Source organism: Monomorium pharaonis, unplaced genomic scaffold, assembly GCF_013373865.1.
Source record: "Monomorium pharaonis isolate MP-MQ-018 unplaced genomic scaffold, ASM1337386v2 scaffold_423, whole genome shotgun sequence".
Taxonomy (NCBI): Eukaryota; Metazoa; Arthropoda; class Insecta; order Hymenoptera; family Formicidae; genus Monomorium; species Monomorium pharaonis.
In genome coordinates this window covers 1-25,259 of record NW_023415718.1, presented here as the reverse complement: position 1 = coordinate 25,259, position 25,259 = coordinate 1, and the positions used below count along the sequence as shown (strand labels likewise).

At 27.4% G+C, this 25,259-nt stretch overlaps 3 protein-coding genes and 4 long non-coding RNA genes across 7 annotated transcripts; 3 read left to right on the top strand and 4 right to left on the bottom strand.

Annotated features, from left to right (window-relative positions):
• The first annotated feature begins 207 nt into the window (after positions 1-207).
• On the top strand, positions 208-4,934 carry LOC118648410. The gene is made up of 2 exons (XM_036294722.1): positions 208-3,377; positions 3,664-4,934. The coding sequence occupies exons 1-2, from the start codon at positions 3,182-3,184 to the stop codon at positions 4,740-4,742; spliced, it is 1,275 nt and encodes a 424-aa protein (XP_036150615.1). The 5' UTR covers positions 208-3,181; the 3' UTR covers positions 4,743-4,934.
• Positions 4,935-7,033: 2,099 nt separating this feature from the next.
• LOC118648411 lies at positions 7,034-8,418 on the bottom strand. Its single transcript, XR_004965286.1, has 3 exons — positions 8,359-8,418; positions 7,446-7,753; positions 7,034-7,157 (listed from the first exon to the last, which is right to left on the bottom strand). It is a non-coding gene; the product is annotated as an uncharacterized LOC118648411 (long non-coding RNA).
• Positions 8,419-8,488: 70 nt separating this feature from the next.
• LOC118648416 lies at positions 8,489-10,677 on the bottom strand. The gene is made up of 2 exons (XR_004965289.1): positions 9,738-10,677; positions 8,489-8,519 (listed from the first exon to the last, which is right to left on the bottom strand). It is a non-coding gene; the product is annotated as an uncharacterized LOC118648416 (long non-coding RNA).
• A 1,298-nt stretch (positions 10,678-11,975) lies between these two features.
• LOC118648414 lies at positions 11,976-14,350 on the top strand. Its single transcript, XM_036294723.1, has 3 exons — positions 11,976-12,222; positions 12,337-12,530; positions 13,505-14,350. The coding sequence occupies exons 1-3, from the start codon at positions 11,976-11,978 to the stop codon at positions 14,156-14,158; spliced, it is 1,095 nt and encodes a 364-aa protein (XP_036150616.1). The 3' UTR covers positions 14,159-14,350.
• A 593-nt stretch (positions 14,351-14,943) lies between these two features.
• Positions 14,944-17,849, bottom strand: LOC118648413. The gene is made up of 3 exons (XR_004965288.1): positions 17,790-17,849; positions 16,870-17,177; positions 14,944-16,581 (listed from the first exon to the last, which is right to left on the bottom strand). It is a non-coding gene; the product is annotated as an uncharacterized LOC118648413 (long non-coding RNA).
• A 63-nt stretch (positions 17,850-17,912) lies between these two features.
• Positions 17,913-19,517, bottom strand: LOC118648412. The gene is made up of 2 exons (XR_004965287.1): positions 19,161-19,517; positions 17,913-17,949 (listed from the first exon to the last, which is right to left on the bottom strand). It is a non-coding gene; the product is annotated as an uncharacterized LOC118648412 (long non-coding RNA).
• Positions 19,518-23,382: 3,865 nt separating this feature from the next.
• LOC118648415 lies at positions 23,383-25,146 on the top strand. The gene is made up of 2 exons (XM_036294724.1): positions 23,383-23,413; positions 24,011-25,146. Exons 1-2 carry the CDS (start codon positions 23,407-23,409, stop codon positions 24,592-24,594), a joined length of 591 nt encoding a protein of 196 aa, XP_036150617.1. The 5' UTR covers positions 23,383-23,406; the 3' UTR covers positions 24,595-25,146.
• Positions 25,147-25,259: the final 113 nt, after the last annotated feature.

The following is a 25,259-nucleotide window of genomic DNA, read 5'->3' as shown; positions in this document are numbered from 1 at the left end:
GAAAAAAATTGCTTAATATATACAAAATAATTATTATAAAATACTTAACACGACACAAAACAATTTTATTGATAAAATTAATAAATAAGTACATATATAAAAATAATTTTTAAAACATTTTAAGATAATATTAATAATTAATTATTAAAAAAATTTTTTTAATAATTAATAATTAAAATTACTTTAAGGAAAAATAGAAAGGTCATAAAAGTGAAACTGGAAATCAATTAAAATTTTTTAATTATATACTGAATACATCAAAATCACATTTAAACAATTTGTATCACAAATTATATATCATTAGAAACTTCATCAGAAATCTCTTACAACAAAAAAGTATACAATATCTTATCTTGTATATTGAGGCATATTTGATTTATGTTGACATATAAATCCAATTTATATATATGTTATAATATTTAATAATAAAATATAAGCATTAATAATACTGAAAAACATATTAAATCTGTTCCTTTTAGCTACAATTTTTTGTCAAATCAAGTTATATTTGACGAGCTTGAATTTAAATAATGGGAATATAAGATATTAGTCAATTTAAAAAAAGATGAAAAAATGCAGATAAAAAGAACAGATTAATAGTTTGTTAGATGTGCAACATATTATTCACAAAGAATTATACAAAAATGTGATACAGAATATCTTAAAAACTACAAAACACGCATACAATTGGCTTGGTACCATAAGTATACATACATGCGCGCGCGCGCATAATCTCACACTTATAAATGTAGGAATACATTTTAGTTTCTCACTGATTTATATAAAGTAGTTAACTGTGTCTCAACAAATTACTAAACGTTTCGAGAGACTCAATTTTTTCACTCCTTTTTAACTTTTTTTTGTATTAAATTATTTGCACTGTAATTTGTAGTTTGTAAGAATATATTGCAAGAACAATATTTTTTTTCTAATTCAAATTTAAAAGAAACTATAAAAATATTAACACTTTAATCGATAAAAAACAAAATTTATCAAATTATATAATTTATAAACTTTATAAAAGTAAAACTTATTAATTTATAATATCCTACGGAATTTTTTTGCTGTGCTTTTGCTTGTTCTTTTACTCTTTGTTTATTTTTTTTTAATATTGTTTAGGGTATTACAATTTGTGATGTTTCAAAGTAGTTAATTAGTGAGTTTATTCTTACTATTGTGCATTTCCAAACTGATTCATTAAAATATTAATATTTTACTAGGTTTTTTGAAACTTAAATTAACAAAAAACATTGTTCTTGCAATATATTTTTACAACTACAAATTACAGTACAAATAATTTAATACAAAAAAAGTTAGTGGAAAAGAGTGGAAGAAATGAGGCTCTCGAAATGTTTAGTAGTTTGTTGAGATATAGTAAACTACTTCATATAAATCAGCGAGAAACTGTACAAAAATATTTGCACTGCAATACAGAAAAAAATCAAAGTTTATTGCTTTAAAGAGTTTTTACTCTTTTTTATTCTTTTTCTCGAAAAGAAATATGAATCTTAACTCTTTCTCAAAAATAAAATGAAATCTTTCTCTCATCAGCACTTTACACAAAATCTCTTTATTCTAGCGTATGTAAAACCATCACAGATGTTTCCGTTATTAATCATTTTATGATAATGAGTATTAACATGAAATAGTTCAAATATTATAAGTTTATCTCTTTATGGTTTATTGTGCAATTATTTCTTTTATTCAATGGTTTACTTTTAAATATGTATTAAATAGAGAACAAATGTTTTTATAATTGATACTATCAACATTTTCTGTTTTAAAATTATTAAACATTTTTATAATTTTGAAACAAAATGTTAATAGTATCAGTAATAATGTTTAGGTTTATATAAATAATAAATCAGTAAATTTTTTTAATGCATGTAATTTGTACTTTAATTTGTAGAAAACGTTATAAAAACATTTTTTCTCGATTTAATACATATTTTTAAAAAACCATTGAAAAAAATAATTGCACAATAAACCATAAAAAGATCAACTTATAATTATAATAATTGCTTTATTTAAGAAAAATTTGTAAATCTAGTATCGAGTATCTAAATTTCCTGTCTTAAGTGTATGACAATTTACATGTACAAGTCGCACAAAATTCTAGTACAAAGCTTCAAAATGAATCTACTTCAAATAACATGCCACTAGAGTGCTATCTATATGTTCCAATCGTACATAATTTTAGTACGGAGCTACAAAATGAATCTACTTCAAACAACATGTTACCAGAGTGCTATTTACATGTTCCAATCGTACATAATTCTAGTATGGAGATACAAAATAACTCTACCTCGAATGACGTGATATCAGAATGCAATTTACATATACAAGTCATACAAAATTCTAGTACGGAGATACAAAATGACCCTACCTCAACATAGGTGCTATCAGAGTGCAATGTTCATGTGCCAGTTGTACAAAATGCTAGTAAGGAGCTACCAAATGACTCTATTTTAAACGACATGTTATCAGAGTGTAATATACATGTACCAGTTATATAAAATGCTAGTACGGAGCTACAAAACGACTCTACCTCAAACGACATGCTATCAGAGTGCAATATTTATGTGCCAGTTTTACAAAACGCTAGTTTGGATCTAGAAAACGAATTTACCTCAAATGGCATGTTGTCAGAGTGCTCTTTAAATGTGTCAACCATACGAAATGTTAGTACAGAGTTAGAAAATGAATCTGCCTCAAACAACATGTGCAATCTATATGTGCCAGTTATACAGAACGTTAATACAGAGCTACAAAATGAATCTGTCTCAAACGACATGCTATCAGAATGTAATCTACGTCAGGATATATTAAATCCATCAGAAACATCTATTGATAATTTTACATTAAATACTAATTTTGATCAAACAGTAACTATTTTATTTGATGAATTGAATAATTTAGGGATATCTCCGAATAATATGTTAAACTATTCTAATGAAGATGAAAATAATGTATCTAAGAATCTCAATCAATCCTGCAATGTGGATAATTCTATGGAAATTGAAAATAACAGAAATGAAGCAAATCATGAAAAAGCGATGAATGATATTGATGTGGCAAAATTAATAAAAGAATCTAATAACAATTTAAAACAGGTTAATGACATATCGAACTTAAATAATTCTGATTGTAGTCTCTGTAGAATCAAGAAAAAAAGCTGCATATGATTGCATATGTTGTGCTGGCTGTAAAGGCTTTTTTTATTAATTTTTTAATGGCTTTTAAAAATCGCCCTAATAATAATATACGTCATCATTTTTGTTTTTATTGCAAAAAAATGCAGGCAAAAATAAGTAGACATTTAGAACGTGTTCATAAAAATGAAGAGGAGGTAAAAAAGTTTACTGGACTACCAAAAGGTATAGAAATATTTCAATATTATTATTTATATATAATGAATCTTTCTCAAACGACATGCTATTAAAATGTAATTTACATCAAGATATGTTTAATCAGCCAGAATTATCTATTGAAAATTTTACATTGAATACTAATTTTAGTTTTGTGTTAAAGTAAAAGTAAAAGTTAATAAAATAAAATAAAAATGACAATATTTAATATCCAGTACTTTTATTATATTATTTTAATTAAATTTCTTTATTTATTTTTTGTAATGTTGTTTGTCTCTTTGTTGTTTTATGTTAGGTAATAAAGAAAGACAAAAGATTATCGGACTTTTAAGACGAAGAGGCAATTATTTATACAATACAGATCCCACATATAATAAGGGAGAACTCATAGTTTGTAGAAGACCAACAGAATCAAGAAAAAAAGCTGCACATGATTTTATATGTTGTGCTGGCTGTAAAGGCTTTTTTACTAAGAATAATATACGTCATCATTTTAAACAGTGTACAAAGAAAATTGTTGGCAGAACTGTGAAAGTACTGGGAAGAAAAGTTCAAGGAAGAATTCATGAAAGTGCGAACTCTATTTTAAGAAACGTTGTATTTCCGATATTAAGAGAAGATGACATTATCAGATTGATAAGATACGATGAATTGTTGATTACTTACGGTAACAAGTTGTGTATAAAGTATAAACATCAACACCAACAAGATATGATTAGAGCTCGTTTGCGATTATTAGGGCGATTTTTAAAAGCCATCAAAAAAATTAATAAAAATGTCACAGATTTTTTTAGTATTTATCATCCATCAATATATGATGACTGTATTACAGCTGTGAATCAAGTAGCAGGTTATAACACAAGTACAAAAGTTTATGCAGCTCCTTCCGTTGCATCAAGAATTGGCACTCTTATAAAACAAATAGGAAATCTTGCTATTGCTGAATGCATAAAACAGAATAAATTTCAAAAAAAAGTAGACATAGAAAACTTTTTAAAGTTGCTACAAGAAGATTTTGGCGTATCTGTCAATAAAACTGTTGAAGAAAGCATATTACAAGCTAAGCGCTATCAATTACAAGAATTACCTCCGTTAGAAGATATAAAATTATTGCACAATTTTTTACAAACTAATAGGCGTTTGGCATTTCAACGTCTCAGTGACACATTTACTTATGATAACTGGCGGCAACTGGCACAATTTACTCTAATTTCGGTTCAAGTATTTAATAGACGAAGAGCCGGAGAAATTGAACGCATTTTTATCGATGATTATAAGCACCAAGAAGGTATAAATGAACAAACAAATCCAGATTTATACGAATCTTTATCACCTGAAGCTCAAAAAGTAAGTTTGCAATGCTTCTATGTGTAATCATTTAACGGAAACTTGGGGCAGAATGGGATAGTGGGATAAATGAGACGGTACTATTATTTTCATTGCACAGTGCCACAACCATGCAGAAAACTTGTTACAATCAAGAAAGTGGCCTCAATCTTATCACGACTGTTGAAGCACTTCACTAATTTTCACGGTTGCGGCACCATGCAATGAAAGTAATAGTACTATTCAATTTTAGCCCCTTATCCCATTCTGGCTTAGTTTTCCTTATGTGTTATAACATAAAAAAACTATAAAAATTAAAAAATTCATATATAGATATTAATTACAAAAGTTATATTGGAAATTATCGTGAAGTTAAACTTTTAAAAGTTATATTATACCTTATTTATATTTTTGTTCATTTATTTAATCTATTATGTATCCATATTTTTTCTAACTTATACGCTCTATTAATTAAATTTTGTAGTTTCTTTATTCTAATTTTTATGAATGAATAATAAATAAATGCGCATAAAAGAATCTAACGTTTTAAAATATTAATAAATCTAAATAGTTTAAATGTATTAATATGAATGTTAATTAGAATTTTGCAGTTATAAATAATTATATATATACATTTATACAAAAAAGTAAAAAGGAATAAAATAAATATTGACACTATTGAAACATTACACATGGAAATATTTAGACTATTCAATATTATACTTAATTTCACATTTAATTTTTAAAATAAATATGTAATTGTTAATTTTAGATAGCTATGAAATATGTAAGATTTGTTATTAGAGGAAAATTAGGAAGACCTGTACCTGTTCTTTTGGATTCCGAAATGAAAAGTTGTATAGATTTGCTCTTACATTACCGTAAAGAAGCAAAAATACCTGACGCAAACCTATACATCTTCGCTTTACCAGGTTACGATAAAAAGAGGTTTAGATATATAAGAGCTTGTGATTTATTACGCACATATTTTGTAGCGTGTGGAGCAAGTATGCCTCTTAGATTAAGAGGTACAAAGCTTCGTAAGCATATTGCAACAAGATGCATTACACTGAAATATGTAAGATATCATAGCTATCTGAAATTAACAATTACATATTTATTTTAAAAATTAAATGTGAGTGTAAAAATTAAAAATAAGATTTGTTAGAGAAAAATTAGGAAGACCTGTACCTGTTCTTTTGTATTCCGAAATGAAAAATTATATAGATTTGCTTTTACATTACCGTAAAGAAGCAAAAATACCTGACGGACACTCATACATCTTCGCTTTACCAGATTATGATGAAGAGATTAAGCCTTCGGCACATGATACGATTTTTCATCAGCATACGAGGCGTCTTACAATTGGGTTACAATTGATAGGTAGTATAATCATTTGAGCCAATCAGGACATGTAATAAGATCTCGTATGCGATCTAGCCTGAAAAATCGTATCGTGTGCCAAAGGCTTTAGATACATAAGAGCTTGTGATTTATTACGCACATATTCTATAGTGTGGAGCAAGTATGCCTCTTAGATTAAGAGATACAAAGCTTCGTAAGCATATCGCAACAAGATGCATTACATTAAATCTATCAGATCCTGATGTGACAGTATTAGCAAATTATCTAGGTCATAACAAAAACATCCACATGCAACATTATCGTCAATCTCTTCCACAATCAAATTTTTACAAGCTATCAAAATAATTAATAAAAATACCACAGATTTTATAGTATATATTTATCATCCATCAATATATGATGACTGTTTTGTGTCAAATTTGACTTACTTTATATGCCAAACCTTATGTATTTATTGCAGAAGTATTTTAAGCAATGTTCAATGTTGAAATAGTTAAAATGTCTTGGTTACTTAAAATAGCACAAGATAAAGATAATGATTTTCAACAAATAATGAAGAAAATAACTCGCAAATTAACAATGATAATTTGACTACAAATGAATACACATAAAAACATAATTTTAGTTTTTCTTACATTACAACGCAAATATTTTTGTATATATAATTTAAAAAATTTACTGTATTAGAAAAACGCCTTAAAAAATATATTTTTAGCAGATTTAGATTTTCTTGATGTTTGGTTGTAAATAATAAAAATAACTTGCAATAAATACGTAAGATTTAGCATATAAAGTAAGTCAAATTTAACACAAGACAGTCATCATATATTGATGGATGATAAATACTATAAAAACCTGTGACATTATTAATTTTTCAATGGCTTGTAAAATTGCCTTAATAATCGTAAACTCGTACATTGTTCTTAGTAAAAAAGCCCTTACATCCAGCACAACATATGAAAATCATGTGCAGCTTTTTTCTTGATTCTGTTGGTCTTCTACAAACTATGAGTCCTTCCTTATTATACATGGGATATTTATTATATAAACAATTGCCTCTTCGCCTTAGTCCGATAATCTTATGTCTTTCTTTGTTACCTAATATAAAACAACAGAGAGACAAACAACATTACAAAACATAAATGAAGAAATTTAATTAAAAAATATATAATAAAAGCATTAAATAATATTAAATATTATCATTTTTATTTTACTTTATTATTTTACTTTTATTTTAACACAAAATCAAAATTAGTATTAAATGTAAAATTATCAATAAATGATTCTGACTGATTAAATATATCTTGATGCAGATTACATTTTAATAGCATGTCATTTGAGATGGATCCATTATATATAAATAATAATATTGAAATATTTCTATACCTTTTGGTAGTCCAATAAACTTATTTACATCCTCTTCATTTGTATCATTGAACACATATCAATTGAGGTAAACTCATTTTCTAGCTCCAAACTACTTTTTGTAAAACTAGCACATGCATATTGCACTCTGATATCACGTCATTTGAGGTAGAGTTATATGGTATCTCCATATTAAAATGTACGATTGAAACGTGTAGATAGCACTCTAGTGGCATGTTGTTTGAAGTAGCTCCGGACCAGTGTTTAATTGTACCACTGGTGTTTTTAATTTAAATTTGTGGCTATGGTATTAAGCACTTCAAGATTACCTGTATTAAAGCATTTTTAAATTACTTAATAAAAATTTAAATTAGAAATGTGTTAATCAAAATAAAATTAAATTATTAAACATACAGATATATTAAATTTAATTCAATAAGTTTTTTTTTTAATATTTTTTTATTCTAATACAGAGAGAGAGAGAGAGAGAGAGAGAGAGAACATTAGTTTAAATAATTTGTTTAGATTTACTTTATTCAAACGTGATGTTATATTAAACATTATTAATTAAAAGAAATACTGACTGTAAATTAAACAATATTATGCTGTTATAATATGCTGTTTGAAAATGAATAAACTAATTTGTTTCTTTACATAAACAGCTTTGATCAACTAATTTTAAGTAAAAATTTCAAATATTTGATTAATATTAAAGAAATTATTCTCACTCTAAGTACATACATATATTACATAACAAAAATAAAACATTTTATATTTCTTGATTATCATTAAAAAAATATATATAAATATATATATAAATATGTAGAATTATTTTTATTTATCAATAGATAAAAATAAAAATTTGCATGTCACTATATAAACAATCACTTAAGATATTTTACTGCATAACATTATTTAATAGCAGAATACTTACTATACATTACAATTAAATGTCTCCTTCTTCGTGCATTTCAAAATTCAACAGAACAATGTTTTTTATATTTATATAGACCGTACATATTAAAATAAATTGTTATTCCTGGGTTTATTTTTATTCTTTCGTAAACTATATCATATTTAAAATCTCCAAAAAAGCTGCAACATAATAGCAACAATGCAAAATTACATAAATGTATTGAGTCAATTGTAATCGATTAGATTCTAATTTAACTTATGTTCTAAATTTTACTTTAATAATTAAACATATAATTAAACATATAATTAAACATATGTGATTCTATAAACAGAGTACAAAGAAAATTATTTTTTTATTATAAATTTTAAAATTACTGATTAGTGAAAAAACATAATATCATAAAATCAATTTATTGAAAATGGAAAATTATATTAGTAATTATAAAATTTCTGCATTTTGTAAAAAAAACTTGTAGTAAAATCACATAGCTTTTTATCAACGTTTTTTTTCTTTTCGCAAGAAAGACAAAAATATTCATCACTTATCATGATACTTTTAAATTCTATGAAATTCATCTTATTAAATAATAGGAGAGAGAGAGAGAGAGAGGGGGGGGAGGAGGGAGAAGAGAGAGAGAGAGAGAGAGAGAGAGAGAGAGAGAGAGAGAGAGAGAGAGAGAGAGAGATAGAGAGAGAGAGAATAGATATAATAGAAGTTACACACTATACTATGTTGAACCAAGATTCTGATCTCGCTACATACATTTTCATACCGTGCAACAAAATGCACAGAAATATAATGATAAACATAATTTTAGGTGTATCACTGGTCTAGATTATCTAGGACTCTCAATTATCCAACGAACAAACATTTAGGCTACGTTCAGAAACGTCACCCGAGTGCTCTTGGGTATCATTCTATCCTTGTGTCACATTCAATGAACAACAGTGACAGAATGATACCCAAGAGCACTCAGGTGATGTTTCCCAATGCAGCCTTATACATGTCGATAGTCATATCTGACAAAAATTTAAAATTTAGCTTCGCCAATTATATTTTCATATAGTACACTATAAGTATATATGTTATATATAATTAACACAACAGTCTATACATTTTCACATATATTATCAGCTCAGTTAAATAATTAAATGCATAAACATCCAACAAAATAATTGTTTTTACAAGCGACATGTTGACGAGTTGCACCTGAGAGACAAATACATGCAAATGCTAGCATATATAAATCTTTTTGATAAAAAGACTCTATGTTACTATTCAGATTTGAGAGTAGATTAAATCAAACAATAAGAGACGTAAAGTTAAAGCCAAACTTAAATAATTATGTACATTACTGATATCAATCACCCACACACATAACCTTCTAGCTAACCTACCTATCTACCTCTCTTTGAGGTTTGCACCGATCCACACAATCAACAGATACAATATTGCATTGCAGCAGCTTAACAATTTAGCTGCGTTTTGTTCCACGTATGATGCGCATAATACGTGAAACTGAACGCAGCTCTTGACATTACACTTCTCTTCTTAATCCCTCCGAAGATATGGGACGATAGGACCATGAGGTATAATAATATATGTTGAGCTATGATGAGCGTAATAAGTAATGAAAAATGCCGTGATGTAATAGATAAAAATGCTGAAGTTGAGGATGCAAAAAGGAATAGCAGATATAAATACAGCCGATTGCATCAGCCACGTTCAAAAATTTCGTTAACACATTCGCAACCGATGTGCGACTCTTGACTACACGTTTAAACGCTTACATTCGTATAGTTGTGAGTGCGGTCAAGTTGCCCCTACGAATACTTCGAAGCATTCTTTGATTCGTCAATTTATAAATTTATTCTTTTGATTGGTTAATCAAACGCTTCGAAGCATTTGTAGCGGCAACTCGACCGCAGCCTATGAGAAACACAAGGGGTACGTTCCGTTTCACGCATGGTACACATGATGCATCGTTCATCCTTGTTGTTTGTCAAACGTTAAACAAGGATGAATAATGCATTATGCGCATCATGCGTTGAAACGGAACGCAGTCAAGAACGGTCCTGAACGCTTTCGATGACAAAATTTCAAAATTGACCTGACAACTGCCAGAAGTCTTGAAAACTGCCTTTTTATCAATAAAAATGACCTTAAAACTGCCTTTTCATATACATGTATATATACATACATATGTACATAATATTTTTCGACATAATCATAATTACGAATATATATAAATTTATTTATTATTATATGTGTATATTTATCTGCGTAGTCATAATTATATAGCTATGCAGCCAAATATATATCATGTATATGTAAATTTGCGTAGCTACACTAATGATCACACAGTAAATATATATATATATTATATATATACAATATAGAGTAAAAATAAGTAAATAATAATAAGTATACATAACATACATTTTATAAAAAAAATTATCAACACATACTGCTATACTGATAGATTATATATATTCACAAATCAATGGTTATCAATAATTTAAATATACTCACTAACTTTTGCTCAAATAAACAATAAATATGTTCTACGGAAGTAACCTAATTTCCGTTATAATCAGCATAACTATTGGTTAATTGTTATGCTAACTCAACCCAATTATTCAAACTGTTTATGAAAAGAAACAAATTAGTTTATTCAATTTTTCAAACAGCACTATATTACATAAAATTTTTATATTTAACATTGCAGCAGTGCTATTAATTAATTATTTTTAAATACAGAGATTACATTTGAAAAAGTAATCTAAACAAAGATTCTTTAAACTAATTGTTGTCACCAATTTGAATTCGTTTAGAGATAAAAAATTATTATAAAAAAATAATTGAATTAAATCTTAACATCTCTGTATTCATAATAGATTCAATTTTATTTTGATTAACAACTTTCTAATTTAAATTTTTTTAAGTAATTTAAAAATGTTTAATCAGTAATCTTTAATGCTTAATATAATTGTATAATTTAAATTTAAAGTACCGTGGTACTTTAAACATTTTTTCTCGATTTAATAATAAATTTTGAAAAAACATTGCCATTAGATTGCAATTTACATGTACAAGTCGTACAATAATTTTATTATTTATTTAACAAAATGATCTCTAGTTCTAAATTCCTGTCTTAAGTGTATGACAATTTACATGTCCAATCGCACAAAATTCTAGTACAAAGCTTCAAAATGAATTCTACTTCAATAACATGCCACTAGAGTGCTATTTATATGTCCAATCGTACATAATTTTAGTACGGAGCTACAAAATGAATCTACTTCAAACAACATGTTACCAGAGTGCTATTTACATGTTCCAATCGTACATAATTCTAGTATGGAGATACAAAATAACTCTACCTCGAATGACGTGATATCAGAATGCAATTTACATATACAAGTCATACAAAATTCTAGTACGGAGATACAAAATGACCCTACCTCAAATAGGTGCTATCAGAGTGCAATGTTCATGTGCCAGTTGTACAAAATGCTAGTAAGGAGCTACCAAATGACTCTATTTTAAACGACATGTTATCAGAGTGTAATATACATGTACCAGTTATATAAAATGCTAGTACGGAGCTACAAAACGACTCTACCTCAAACGACATGCTATCAGAGTGCAATATTTATGTGCCAGTTTTACAAAACGCTAGTTTGGATCTAGAAAACGAATTTACCTCAAATGGCATGTTGTCAGAGTGCTCTTTAAATGTGTCAACCATACGAAATGTTAGTACAGAGTTAGAAAATGAATCTGCCTCAAACAACATGTGCAATCTATATGTGCCAGTTATACAGAACGTTAATACAGAGCTACAAAATGAATCTGTCTCAAACGACATGCTATCAGAATGTAATCTACGTCAGGATATATTAAATCCATCAGAAACATCTATTGATAATTTTACATTAAATACTAATTTTGATCAAACAGTAACTATTTTATTTGATGAATTGAATAATTTAGGGATATCTCCGAATAATATGTTAAACTATTCTAATGAAGATGAAAATAATGTATCTAAGAATCTCAATCAATCCTGCAATGTGGATAATTCTATGGAAATTGAAAATAACAGAAATGAAGCAAATCATGAAAAAGCGATGAATGATATTGATGTGGCAAAATTAATAAAAGAATCTAATAACAATTTAAAACAGGTTAATGACATATCGAACTAAATAATTCTGATTGTAGTCTCTGTAGAAATAAGCTGAAAAAAGCTGTATATGATTGCAATGTTGTGCTGGCTGTAAAGGCTTTTTTATTAATTTTTTTAATGGCTTTTAAAAATCGCCCTAATAATAATATACGTCATCATTTTTGTTTTTATTGCAAAAAAATGCAGGCAAAAATAAGTAGACATTTAGAACGTGTTCATAAAAATGAAGAGGAGGTAAAAAAGTTTACTGGACTACCAAAAGGTATAGAAATATTTCAATATTATTATTTATATATAATGAATCTTTCTCAAACGACATGCTATTAAAATGTAATTTACATCAAGATATGTTTAATCAGCCAGAATTATCTATTGAAAATTTTACATTGAATACTAATTTTAGTTTTGTGTTAAAGTAAAAGTAAAAGTTAATAAAATAAAATAAAAATGACAATATTTAATATCCAGTACTTTTATTATATTATTTTAATTAAATTTCTTTATTTATTTTTTGTAATGTTGTTTGTCTCTTTGTTGTTTTATGTTAGGTAATAAAGAAAGACAAAAGATTATCGGACTTTTAAGACGAAGAGGCAATTATTTATACAATACAGATCCCACATATAATAAGGGAGAACTCATAGTTTGTAGAAGACCAACAGAATCAAGAAAAAAAGCTGCACATGATTTTATATGTTGTGCTGGCTGTAAAGGCTTTTTTACTAAGAATAATATACGTCATCATTTTAAACAGTGTACAAAGAAAATTGTTGGCAGAACTGTGAAAGTACTGGGAAGAAAAGTTCAAGGAAGAATTCATGAAAGTGCGAACTCTATTTTAAGAAACGTTGTATTTCCGATATTAAGAGAAGATGACATTATCAGATTGATAAGATACGATGAATTGTTGATTACTTACGGTAACAAGTTGTGTATAAAGTATAAACATCAACACCAACAAGATATGATTAGAGCTCGTTTGCGATTATTAGGGCGATTTTTAAAAGCCATCAAAAAATTAATAAAAATGTCACAGATTTTTTTAGTATTTATCATCCATCAATATATGATGACTGTATTACAGCTGTGAATCAAGTAGCAGGTTATAACACAAGTACAAAAGTTTATGCAGCTCCTTCCGTTGCATCAAGAATTGGCACTCTTATAAAACAAATAGGAAATCTTGCTATTGCTGAATGCATAAAACAGAATAAATTTCAAAAAAAAGTAGACATAGAAAACTTTTTAAAGTTGCTACAAGAAGATTTTGGCGTATCTGTCAATAAAACTGTTGAAGAAAGCATATTACAAGCTAAGCGCTATCAATTACAAGAATTACCTCCGTTAGAAGATATAAAATTATTGCACAATTTTTTACAAACTAATAGGCGTTTGGCATTTCAACGTCTCAGTGACACATTTACTTATGATAACTGGCGGCAACTGGCACAATTTACTCTAATTTCGGTTCAAGTATTTAATAGACGAAGAGCCGGAGAAATTGAACGCATTTTTATCGATGATTATAAGCACCAAGAAGGTATAAATGAACAAACAAATCCAGATTTATACGAATCTTTATCACCTGAAGCTCAAAAAGTAAGTTTGCAATGCTTCTATGTGTAATCGTTTAACGGAAACTTGGGGCAGAATGGGATAGTGGGATAAATGAGACGGTACTATTATTTTCATTGCACGGTGCCACAACCATGCAGAAAACTTGTTACAATCAAGAAAGTGGCCTCAATCTTATCACGACTGTTGAAGCACTTCACTAATTTTCACGGTTGCGGCACCATGCAATGAAAGTAATAGTACTATTCAATTTTAGCCCCTTATCCCATTCTGGCTTAGTTTTCCTTATGTGTTATAACATAAAAAAACTATAAAAATTAAAAAATTCATATATAGATATTAATTACAAAAGTTATATTGGAAATTATCGTGAAGTTAAACTTTTAAAAGTTATATTATACCTTATTTATATTTTTGTTCATTTATTTAATCTATTATGTATCCATATTTTTTCTAACTTATACGCTCTATTAATTAAATTTTGTAGTTTCTTTATTCTAATTTTTATGAATGAATAATAAATAAATGCGCATAAAAGAATCTAACGTTTTAAAATATTAATAAATCTAAATAGTTTAAATGTATTAATATGAATGTTAATTAGAATTTTGCAGTTATAAATAATTATATATATACATTTATACAAAAAAGTAAAAAGGAATAAAATAAATATTGACACTATTGAAACATTACACATGGAAATATTTAGACTATTCAATATTATACTTAATTTCACATTTAATTTTTAAAATAAATATGTAATTGTTAATTTTAGATAGCTATGAAATATGTAAGATTTGTTATTAGAGGAAAATTAGGAAGACCTGTACCTGTTCTTTTGGATTCCGAAATGAAAAGTTGTATAGATTTGCTCTTACATTACCGTAAAGAAGCAAAAATACCTGACGCAAACCTATACATCTTCGCTTTACCAGGTTACGATAAAAAGAGGTTTAGATATATAAGAGCTTGTGATTTATTACGCACATATTCTGTAGCGTGTGGAGCAAGTATGCCTCTTAGATTAAGAGGTACAAAGCTTCGTAAGCATATTGCAACAAGATGCATTACACTGAAATATGTAAGATATCATAGCTATCTGAAATTAACAATTACATATTTATTTTAAAAATTAAATGTGAGTGTAAAAATTAAAAATAAGATTTGTTATTAGAGAAAAATTAGGAAGACCTGTACCTGTTCTTTTGTATTCCGAAATGAAAAATTATATAGATTTGCTTTTACATTACCGTAAAGAAGCAAAAATACCTGACGGACACTCATACATCTTCGCTTTACCAGATTATGATGAAGAGATTAAGCCTTCGGCACATGATACGATTTTTCATCAGCATACGAGGCGTCTTACAATTGGGTTACAATTGATAGGTAGTATAATCATTTGAGCCAATCAGGACATGTAATAAGATCTCGTATGCGATCTAGCCTGAAAAATCGTATCGTGTGCCAAAGGCTTTAGATACATAAGAGCTTGTGATTTATTACGCACATATTCTATAGTGTGGAGCAAGTATGCCTCTTAGATTAAGAGATACAAAGCTTCGTAAGCATATCGCAACAAGATGCATTACATTAAATCTATCAGATCCTGATGTGACAGTATTAGCAAATTATCTAGGTCATAACAAAAACATCCACATGCAACATTATCGTCAATCTCTTCCACAATCAAATTTTTACAAGCTATCAAAATAATTAATAAAAATACCACAGATTTTTATAGTATATATTTATCATCCATCAATATATGATGACTGTTTTGTGTCAAATTTGACTTACTTTATATGCCAAACCTTATGTATTTATTGCAGAAGTATTTTAAGCAATGTTCAATGTTGAAATAGTTAAAATGTCTTGGTTACTTAAAATAGCACAAGATAAAGATAATGATTTTCAACAAAATAATGAAGAAAATAACTCGCAAATTAACAATGATAATTTGACTACAAATGAAATACACATAAAAACATAATTTTAGTTTTTCTTACATTACAACGCAAATATTTTTGTATATATAATTTAAAAAATTTACTGTATTTAGAAAAACGCCTTAAAAAATATATTTTTAGCAGATTTAGATTTTCTTGATGTTTGGTTGTAAATAATAAAAATAACTTGCAATAAATACGTAAGATTTAGCATATAAAGTAAGTCAAATTTAACACAAGACAGTCATCATATATTGATGGATGATAAATACTATAAAAACCTGTGACATTATTAATTTTTCAATGGCTTGTAAAAATTGCCTTAATAATCGTAAACTCGTACATTGTTCTTAGTAAAAAAGCCCTTACATCCAGCACAACATATGAAATCATGTGCAGCTTTTTTTCTTGATTCTGTTGGTCTTCTACAAACTATGAGTCCTTCCTTATTATACATGGGATATTTATTATATAAACAATTGCCTCTTCGCCTTAGTCCGATAATCTTATGTCTTTCTTTGTTACCTAATATAAAACAACAGAGAGACAAACAACATTACAAAACATAAATGAAGAAATTTAATTAAAAAATATATAATAAAAGCATTAAATAATATTAAATATTATCATTTTTATTTTACTTTATTATTTTACTTTTATTTTAACACAAAATCAAAATTAGTATTAAATGTAAAATTATCAATAAATGATTCTGACTGATTAAATATATCTTGATGCAGATTACATTTTAATAGCATGTCATTTGAGATGGATCCATTATATATAAATAATAATATTGAAATATTTCTATACCTTTTGGTAGTCCAATAAACTTATTTACATCCTCTTCATTTGTATCATTGAACACATATCAATTGAGGTAAACTCATTTTCTAGCTCCAAACTACTTTTTGTAAAACTAGCACATGCATATTGCACTCTGATATCACGTCATTTGAGGTAGAGTTATATGGTATCTCCATATTAAAATGTACGATTGAAACGTGTAGATAGCACTCTAGTGGCATGTTGTTTGAAGTAGCTCCGGACCAGTGTTTAATTGTACCACTGGTGTTTTTAATTTAAATTTGTGGCTATGGTATTAAGCACTTCAAGATTACCTGTATTAAAGCATTTTTAAATTACTTAATAAAAATTTAAATTAGAAATGTGTTAATCAAAATAAAATTAAATTATTAAACATACAGATATATTAAATTTAATTCAATAAGTTTTTTTTTTAATATTTTTTATTCTAATACAGAGAGAGAGAGAGAGAGAGAGAGAGAGAGAACGATTAGTTTAAATAATTTGTTTAGATTTACTTTATTCAAACGTGATGTTATATTAAACATTATTAATTAAAGAAATACTGACTTGTTAAATTAAACAATATTATGCTGTTATAATATATGCTGTTTGAAAAATTGAATAAACTAATTTGTTTCTTTACATAAACAGCTTTGATCAACTATTTTAAGTAAAAATTTCAAATATTTTGATTAAATTAAAGAAATTATTCTCACTCTAAGTACATACATATATTACATAACAAAAAATAAAACATTTTATATTTCTTGATTATCATTAAAAAAATATATATAAATATATATATAAATCTGTAGAATTATTTTTATTTATCAATAGATAAAAATAAAAATTTGCATGTCACTATATAAACAATCACTTAAGATATTTTACTGCATAACATTATTTAATAGCAGAATACTTACTATACATTACAATTAAATGTCTCCTTCTTCGTGCATTTCAAAATTCAACAGAACAATGTTTTTTATATTTATATAGACCGTACATATTAAAATAAATTGTTATTCCTGGGTTTATTTTTATTCTTTCGTAACTATATCATATTTAAAATCTCCAAAAAAGCTGCAACATAATAGCAACAATGCAAAATTACATAAATGTATTGAGTCAATTGTAATCGATTAGATTCTAATTTAACTTATGTTCTAAATTTTACTTTAATAATTAAACATATAATTAAACATATAATTAAACATATGTGATTCTATAAACAGAGTACAAAGAAAATTATTTTTTTATTATAAATTTTAAAATTACTGATTAGTGAAAAAACATAATATCATAAAATCAATTTATTGAAAATGGAAAATTATATTAGTAATTATAAAATTTCTGCATTTTTGTAAAAAAAACTTGTAGTAAAATCACATAGCTTTTTTATCAACGTTTTTTTTCTTTTCGCAAGAAAGACAAAAATTATTCATCACTTATCATGATACTTTTAAATTCTATGAAAATTCATCTTATTAAATAATAGAGAGAGAGAGAGAGAGGAGGAGAGAGAGAGAGAGAGAGAGAGAGAGAGAGAGAGAGAGAGAGAGAGAGAGAGAGAGAGAGAGAGAGGTATAATATTAGATGAATGTTACACACTATACTATGTGAACCAAGATTCTGATCTCGTCGCTACATACATTTTCATACCGTGCAACAAAATGCACAGAAATATAATGATAAACATAATTTTAGGTGTATCACTGGTCTAGATTATCTAGGACTCTCAATTATCCAACGAACAAACATGTTAGGCTACGTTCAGAAACGTCACCCGAGTGCTCTTGGGTATCATTCTATCCTTGTGTCACATCAATGAACAACAGTGACAGAATGATACACACAGAGCCACTCAGGTGATGTTTCCCAATGCAGCCTTATACATGTCGATAGTCATATCTGACAAAAAATTTAAAATTTAGCTTCGCCAATTATATTTTCATATAGTACACTATAAGTATATATGTTATATATAATTAACACAAACAGTCTATACATTTTCACATATATTCTCAGCTCAGTTAAATAATTAAATGCATAAAACATCCAACAAAATTATATGTTTTTACAAGAGACATGTTGACGAGTTGCACCCTGAGAGACAAATACATGCAAAATGCTAGCATATATAAATCTTTTTGATAAAAAGACTCTATGTTACTATTCAGATTTGAGAGTAGATTAAATCAAACAATAAGAGACGTAAAGTTAAAGCCAAACTTAATAATTATGTACATTACTGATATCAATCACCCACACACATAACCTTCTAGCTAACCTACCTATCTACCTCTCTTTGAGGTTTGCACCGATCCACACAATCAACAGATACAATATTGCATTGCAGCAGCTTAACAATTTAGCTGCGTTTTGTTCCACGTATGATGCGCATAATACGTGAAACTGAACGCAGCTCTTGACATTACACTTCTCTTCTTAATCCCTCCGAAGATATGGGACGATAGGACCATGAGGTATAATAATATATGTTGAGCTATGATGAGCGTAATAAGTAATGAAAAATGCCGTGATGTAATAGATAAAAATGCTGAAGTTGAGGATGCAAAAAGGAATAGCAGATATAAATACAGCCGATTGCATCAGCCACGTTCAAAAATTTCGTTAACCACATTCGCAACCGATGTGCGACTCTTGACTACACGTTTAAACGCTTACATTCGTATAGTTGTGAGTGCGGTCAAGTTTGCCCCTACGAATACTTCGAAGCATTCTTTGATTCGTCAATTTATAAATCTTATTCTTTTGATTGGTTAATCAAAACGCTTCGAAGCATTTGTAGCGGCAACTCGACCGCAGCCTATGAGAAACACAAGGGGTACGTTCCGTTTCACGCATGGTACACATGATGCATCGTTCATCCTTGTTGTTTGTCAAAACGTTAAACAAGGATGAATAATGCATTATGCGCATCATGCGTTGAAACGGAACGCAGTCAAGAACGGTCCTGAACGCTTTCGATGACAAAATTTCAAAATTGGACCTGACAACTGCCAGAAGTCTTGAAAACTGCCTTTTATCAATAAAAATGACCTTAAACTGCCTTTTCATATACATGTATATATACATACATATGTACATAATATTTTTCGACATAATCATAATTACGAATATATATAAATTATTATTATTATATGTGTATATTTATCTGCGTAGTCATAATTATATAGCTATGCAGCCAAATATATATCATGTACTATGTAAATTTGCGTAGCTACACTAATGAGCACACAGTAATAAATAATATATATTATATATATATACAATATAAGAGTAAAAATAAGTAAATAATAATAAGTATACATAACATACATTTTATTAAAAAAATTATCAACACAAACTGCTATATTGACAAGATAATTATATTCACAAATCAATTGTTATCAATAATTTAAATATACTCACTAACTTTTGCTCAAATAAACATAAATATGTTCTACGGAAGTAACCTAATTTCCGTTATAATCAGCATAACTATTGGTTAATTGTTATGCTAACTCAACCCAATTATTCAAACTCTCGGTGGAAAAGTTTATGAAAAATTAACAATCTTCTTAATAGAACATCAGGTTTGTTTTTTATTCCTGCACTGCTGCACTAGCGCAATAAGTTAAAATGAGAAAAAATATTTAACTTATTGCAGCAGTGCTATTATAAGAGACTTTATTTTTACAAAAATACAGAGATTTATCATTTCAATAATGTAATCGCAGATTGTACAAAGAGTTCAAAAAGAACTCAATTGTATGTCACCAATTATGAATTCTTTTTGAGATGCAAAAAGAATTATTTTTATAAAAATATAATAAAAATAATTCTTATTGCATCTCAAAAAGGATTCATAATTAGTGCATTCAATTGAGTTCTTTTTGAACTCTTTGTACTATTTGGGATATCTTTTGTTCTTAATAAACAAATTGGGACGATTTTATTTGTATTTTTTTCTTGTTAATTAATAATAAATTCTAATGAGTATAATTTATTAGATCATAATACATATTGGATTTCTTTATGCTCTGTTTCGTAGAATATATTTTTATTATTTATTTAAGCAAAAGTTTGTGGTCCGTATTCAGAACGCGCTAACAAAAATGTTAGTGTGTTGTTATCCAATAGAAGAATATCTGTATTATAAAAAACATATTTTTATATTGGATATAACAACGCGCTAACATTTTTGTTAACGCGTTTCAGAACGTATTCAGATACGGACCCCAGTGAGCATATTTATATTATTGATAACAATTTATTTGTGAATACAATTATATTGTATTCACAAATAAGTATAGCAGTTTGTATTGATAGTTTTTAATAATAATAATAAAGTTATTCTTTTTAAATTTATATCCCCTCATGTTATGTATAGTTATATTAATTGGTTTACTTATTTTTACTCTTATATATATAAAATATATATAATATATATAATATAGATAATATATTATTTATTTAATATTATTCTGTGTGATCATTATTAATTGCAGTAGCTACGCAAATTTACATAGACATATATAGTTGTCTGCATAGATATATAATTATGACTTATATGCAGATAAATATAATACGCATATAATAATAAAATAAATTATTTATTGCGTTTTTAATGCGTATTATAAATACTCGTAATTATGATTATGTCGAAAAATATTATGTACATTGTATGTATATATACATGTATATGAAAGGGCGTTTTGAGGTCATTTTTTATTGATAAAAGGGCAGTTTTCAAGACTACTGGCAGTTTTCAGGTCAATTTTAAAATTTTGTCATCGAAAGCGTTCAGGATCGTTGGCAGTTCTTCTCAAACTATACTGCGGGTCTACATTGCAGCAGGAGTAATGGAGTAGGAGTAAGAAGTAAAAAATATGAAATCAGATTTGTCCATTTCGTTTACTCCCGGTTTTTAATTGGTCAATATACACTCTTACTCCTTACTCCATTACTCCTGCTGCCATTGTAGACCCCGCATACGAGTGTAAGCTGTAAGCGTTTAAGCGTGTAATGTCAAGGGCTGCGTTCAGTTTTCACGTATTATGTGCATCATACGTGAAAACAGACGCAGCTAAAATTGTTAAAGCTGTGCATGCAATATTGTCTCCTGTTAATTGCGTGAATCGGTGCAAACCCTTGTCAAAGAGAGGTAGATAGGTAGGTTAGCTAGAAGATTATGTGTGTGGGTGATTGATATCAGTAATGTACATAATTATTAAGTTGGCTTAAACTTTACGTCTCCTTATTGTTTTGATTTTAATCCTCGCAAGTTGAATAGTACACAGAGAGGCCTTGAGGAAAAGATTAGATAGGCTAAGCAGTTGCATGTACTTGTCTCTTAGGTGTAACTCGTCAACATGTCTCGTGTAAAAACAATTATTTTGTTGGATGTTGATGCATTTAATTATTTAACTGAGCTGATAATATGTGTGAAAATGTATAGACTGTTGTGTTAATTATATATAACATATATACTTATAGTGTACTATATGAAAATATAATTAACGAAGCTAAATTTCAAATTTTTGTCAGATATGACTATCGACATGTATAAGGCTGCATTGGGAAACATCACCTGAGTGCTCTTGGGTATCATTCTGTCACTGTTGTTCATTGAATGTGACACAAGGATAGAATGATACCCAAGAGCACTCGGGTGACGTTTCTGAACGTAGCCTAAATGTTTGTTCGTTGGATAATTGAGAGTCCTAGATAATCTAGACCAGTGATACACCTAAAATTATGTTTATCATTATATTTCTGTGCATTTTGTTGCACGGTATGAAAATGTATGTAGCGAGATCAGAATCTTGGTTCAACATAGTATAGTGTGTAACATTCTATCTAATATTATACCTCTCTCTCTCTCTCTCTCTCTCTCTCTCTCTCTCTCTCTCTCTCTCTCTCTCTCTCTCTCTCTCTTATTATTTAATAAGATAAATTTTCATAGAATTTAAAAGTATCATGATAAGTGATGAATAATTTTTGTCTTTCTTGCATTAGCGAAAAGAGAAACAAAACGTTGATAAAAAAGCTATGTGATTTTACTACAAAATTTTTTTACAAAAATGCAGAAATTTTATAATTACTAATATAATTTTCCATTTTCAATAAATTGATTTTATGATATTATGTTTTTTCACTAATCAGTAATTTTAAAATTATAATAAAAAAATAATTTTCTTTGTACTCTGTTTATAGAATCACATATGTTTAATTATATGTTTAATTATATGTTTAATTATATGTTTAATTATATGTTTAATTATTAAAGTAAAATTTAGAACATAAGTTAAATTAGAATCTAATCGATTACAATTGACTCAATACATTCATGTAATTTTGCATTGTTGCTATTATGTTGCAGCTTTTTTGGAGATTTTAAATATGATATAGTTACGAAAGAATAAAAATAAACCCAGGAATAACAATTTATTTTAATATGTACGGTCTATATAAATATAAAAAACATTGTTCTGTTGAATTTTGAAATGCACGAAGAAGAGACATTTAATTGTAATGTATAGTAAGTATTCTGCTATTAAATAATGTTATGCAGTAAAATATCTTAAGTGATTGTTTATATAGTGACATGCAAATTTTTATTTTTATCTATTGATAAATAAAAATAATTCTACATATTTATATATATATTTATATATATTTTTTTAATGATAATCAAGAAATATAAAATGTCTTATTTTTTGTTATGTAATATATGTATGTACTTAAAGTGAGAATAATTTCTTTAATTTAATCAAAATATTTGAAATTTTTACTTAAAATAGTTGATCAAAGCTGTTTATGTAAAGAAACAAATTAGTTTATTCAATTTTTCAAACAGCATATATTACATAATATTGTTTAATTTAACAAGTCAGTATTTCTTTAATTAATAATGTTTATTATAACATTACGTTTGAATAAAGTAAATCTAAACAAATTATTTAAACTAATTGTTCTCTCTCTCTTTCTCTCTCTCTGTATTAGAATAAAAAATATTAAAAAAAAACTTATTGAATTAAATTTAATATATCTGTATGTCTAATAATTTAATTTTATTTTGATTAACACATTTCTAATTTAAATTTTTATTAAGTAATTTAAAAATGCTTTAATACAGGTAATCTTGAAGTGCTTAATACAATAGCCACAAATTTAAATTTAAACGTACCAGTGGTACAATTAAACGCTGGTCCGGATTTACAAAATAAATTTACTGCAAACAACATGCCATTAGAGTGCAATTTACATGTACAAGTCGCACAAAATTCTAGTACGGAGCTACAAAATGAATCTACTTCAAACAACATGTTACCAGAGTGCTATTTACATGTTCCAATCGTACATAATTCTAGTATAGAGATACAAAATAATTCTACTTCGAATGACGTGATATCAGAAGGCAATTTACATGTACAAGTTACACAAAATTCTAGTACGGAGCTACAAAATGAATCTACTTCAAACATGTTACCAGAGTGCCATTTACATGTTCCAATCGTACATAATTCTAGTATGGAGATACAAAATAACTCTACCTCGAATGACGTGATATCAGAATGCAATTTACATATACAAGTCATACAAAATTCTAGTATGGAGATACAAAATGACCCTACCTCAAATGAGGTGTTATCAAAGGGCAATGTTCATGTGCAGTTGTACAAAATGCTAGTAAGGAGCTACCAAATGACTCTATTTTAAACGACATGTTATCAGAGTGCAATATACATGTACCAGTTATACAAAATGCTAGTACGGAGCTACAAAACGACTCTACCTCAAACGACATGCTATCAGAGTGCAATATTTATGTGCCAGTTTTACAAAACGCTAGTTTGGATCTAGAAAACGAATTTACCTCAAATGACATGCTGTCAGAGTGCTCTTTAAATGTGTCAACCATAAGAAATGTTAGTACGGAGTTAGAAAATGAATCTGCCTCAAACAACATGCTATCAGAATGCAATCTATATGTGCCAGTTATACAGAACGTTAATACAGAGCTAAAATGAATCTGTCTCAAACGACATACTATCAGAATGTAATCTACATCAGGATATATTAAATCCATCAGAAACATCTATTGATAATTTTACATTAAATACTAATTTTGATCAAACAGTAACTATTTTATTTGATGAATTGAATGATTTAGGGATATCTCCGAATAATATGTTAAACTATTCTAATGAAGATGAAAATAATGTATCTAAGAATCTCAATCAATCCTGCAATGTGGATAATTTATGGAAATGAAAATAACAGAAATGAAGCAAATCATGAAAAAGCGATGAATGATATTGATGTGGCAAAAATTAATAAACGAATCTAATAACAATTTAAAACAGGTTAATGACATATCGAAC

Coding starts and splice junctions, on each gene's coding strand:
- LOC118648410 (XM_036294722.1), top strand. CDS start 3,182: ATGATTGCATATGTTGTGCTGGCTGTAAAGGCTTTTTTTATTAATTTT. Junction 3,378..3,663: donor GTTTACTGGACTACCAAAAG/GTATAGAAATAT, acceptor GTTTTATGTTAG/GTAATAAAGAAAGACAAAAG.
- LOC118648414 (XM_036294723.1), top strand. CDS start 11,976: ATGCTATCAGAGTGCAATATTTATGTGCCAGTTTTACAAAACGCTAGT. Junction 12,223..12,336: donor AAACGACATGCTATCAGAAT/GTAATCTACGTC, acceptor TGAATAATTTAG/GGATATCTCCGAATAATATG. Junction 12,531..13,504: donor CTAATAACAATTTAAAACAG/GTTAATGACATA, acceptor AGATATGATTAG/AGCTCGTTTGCGATTATTAG.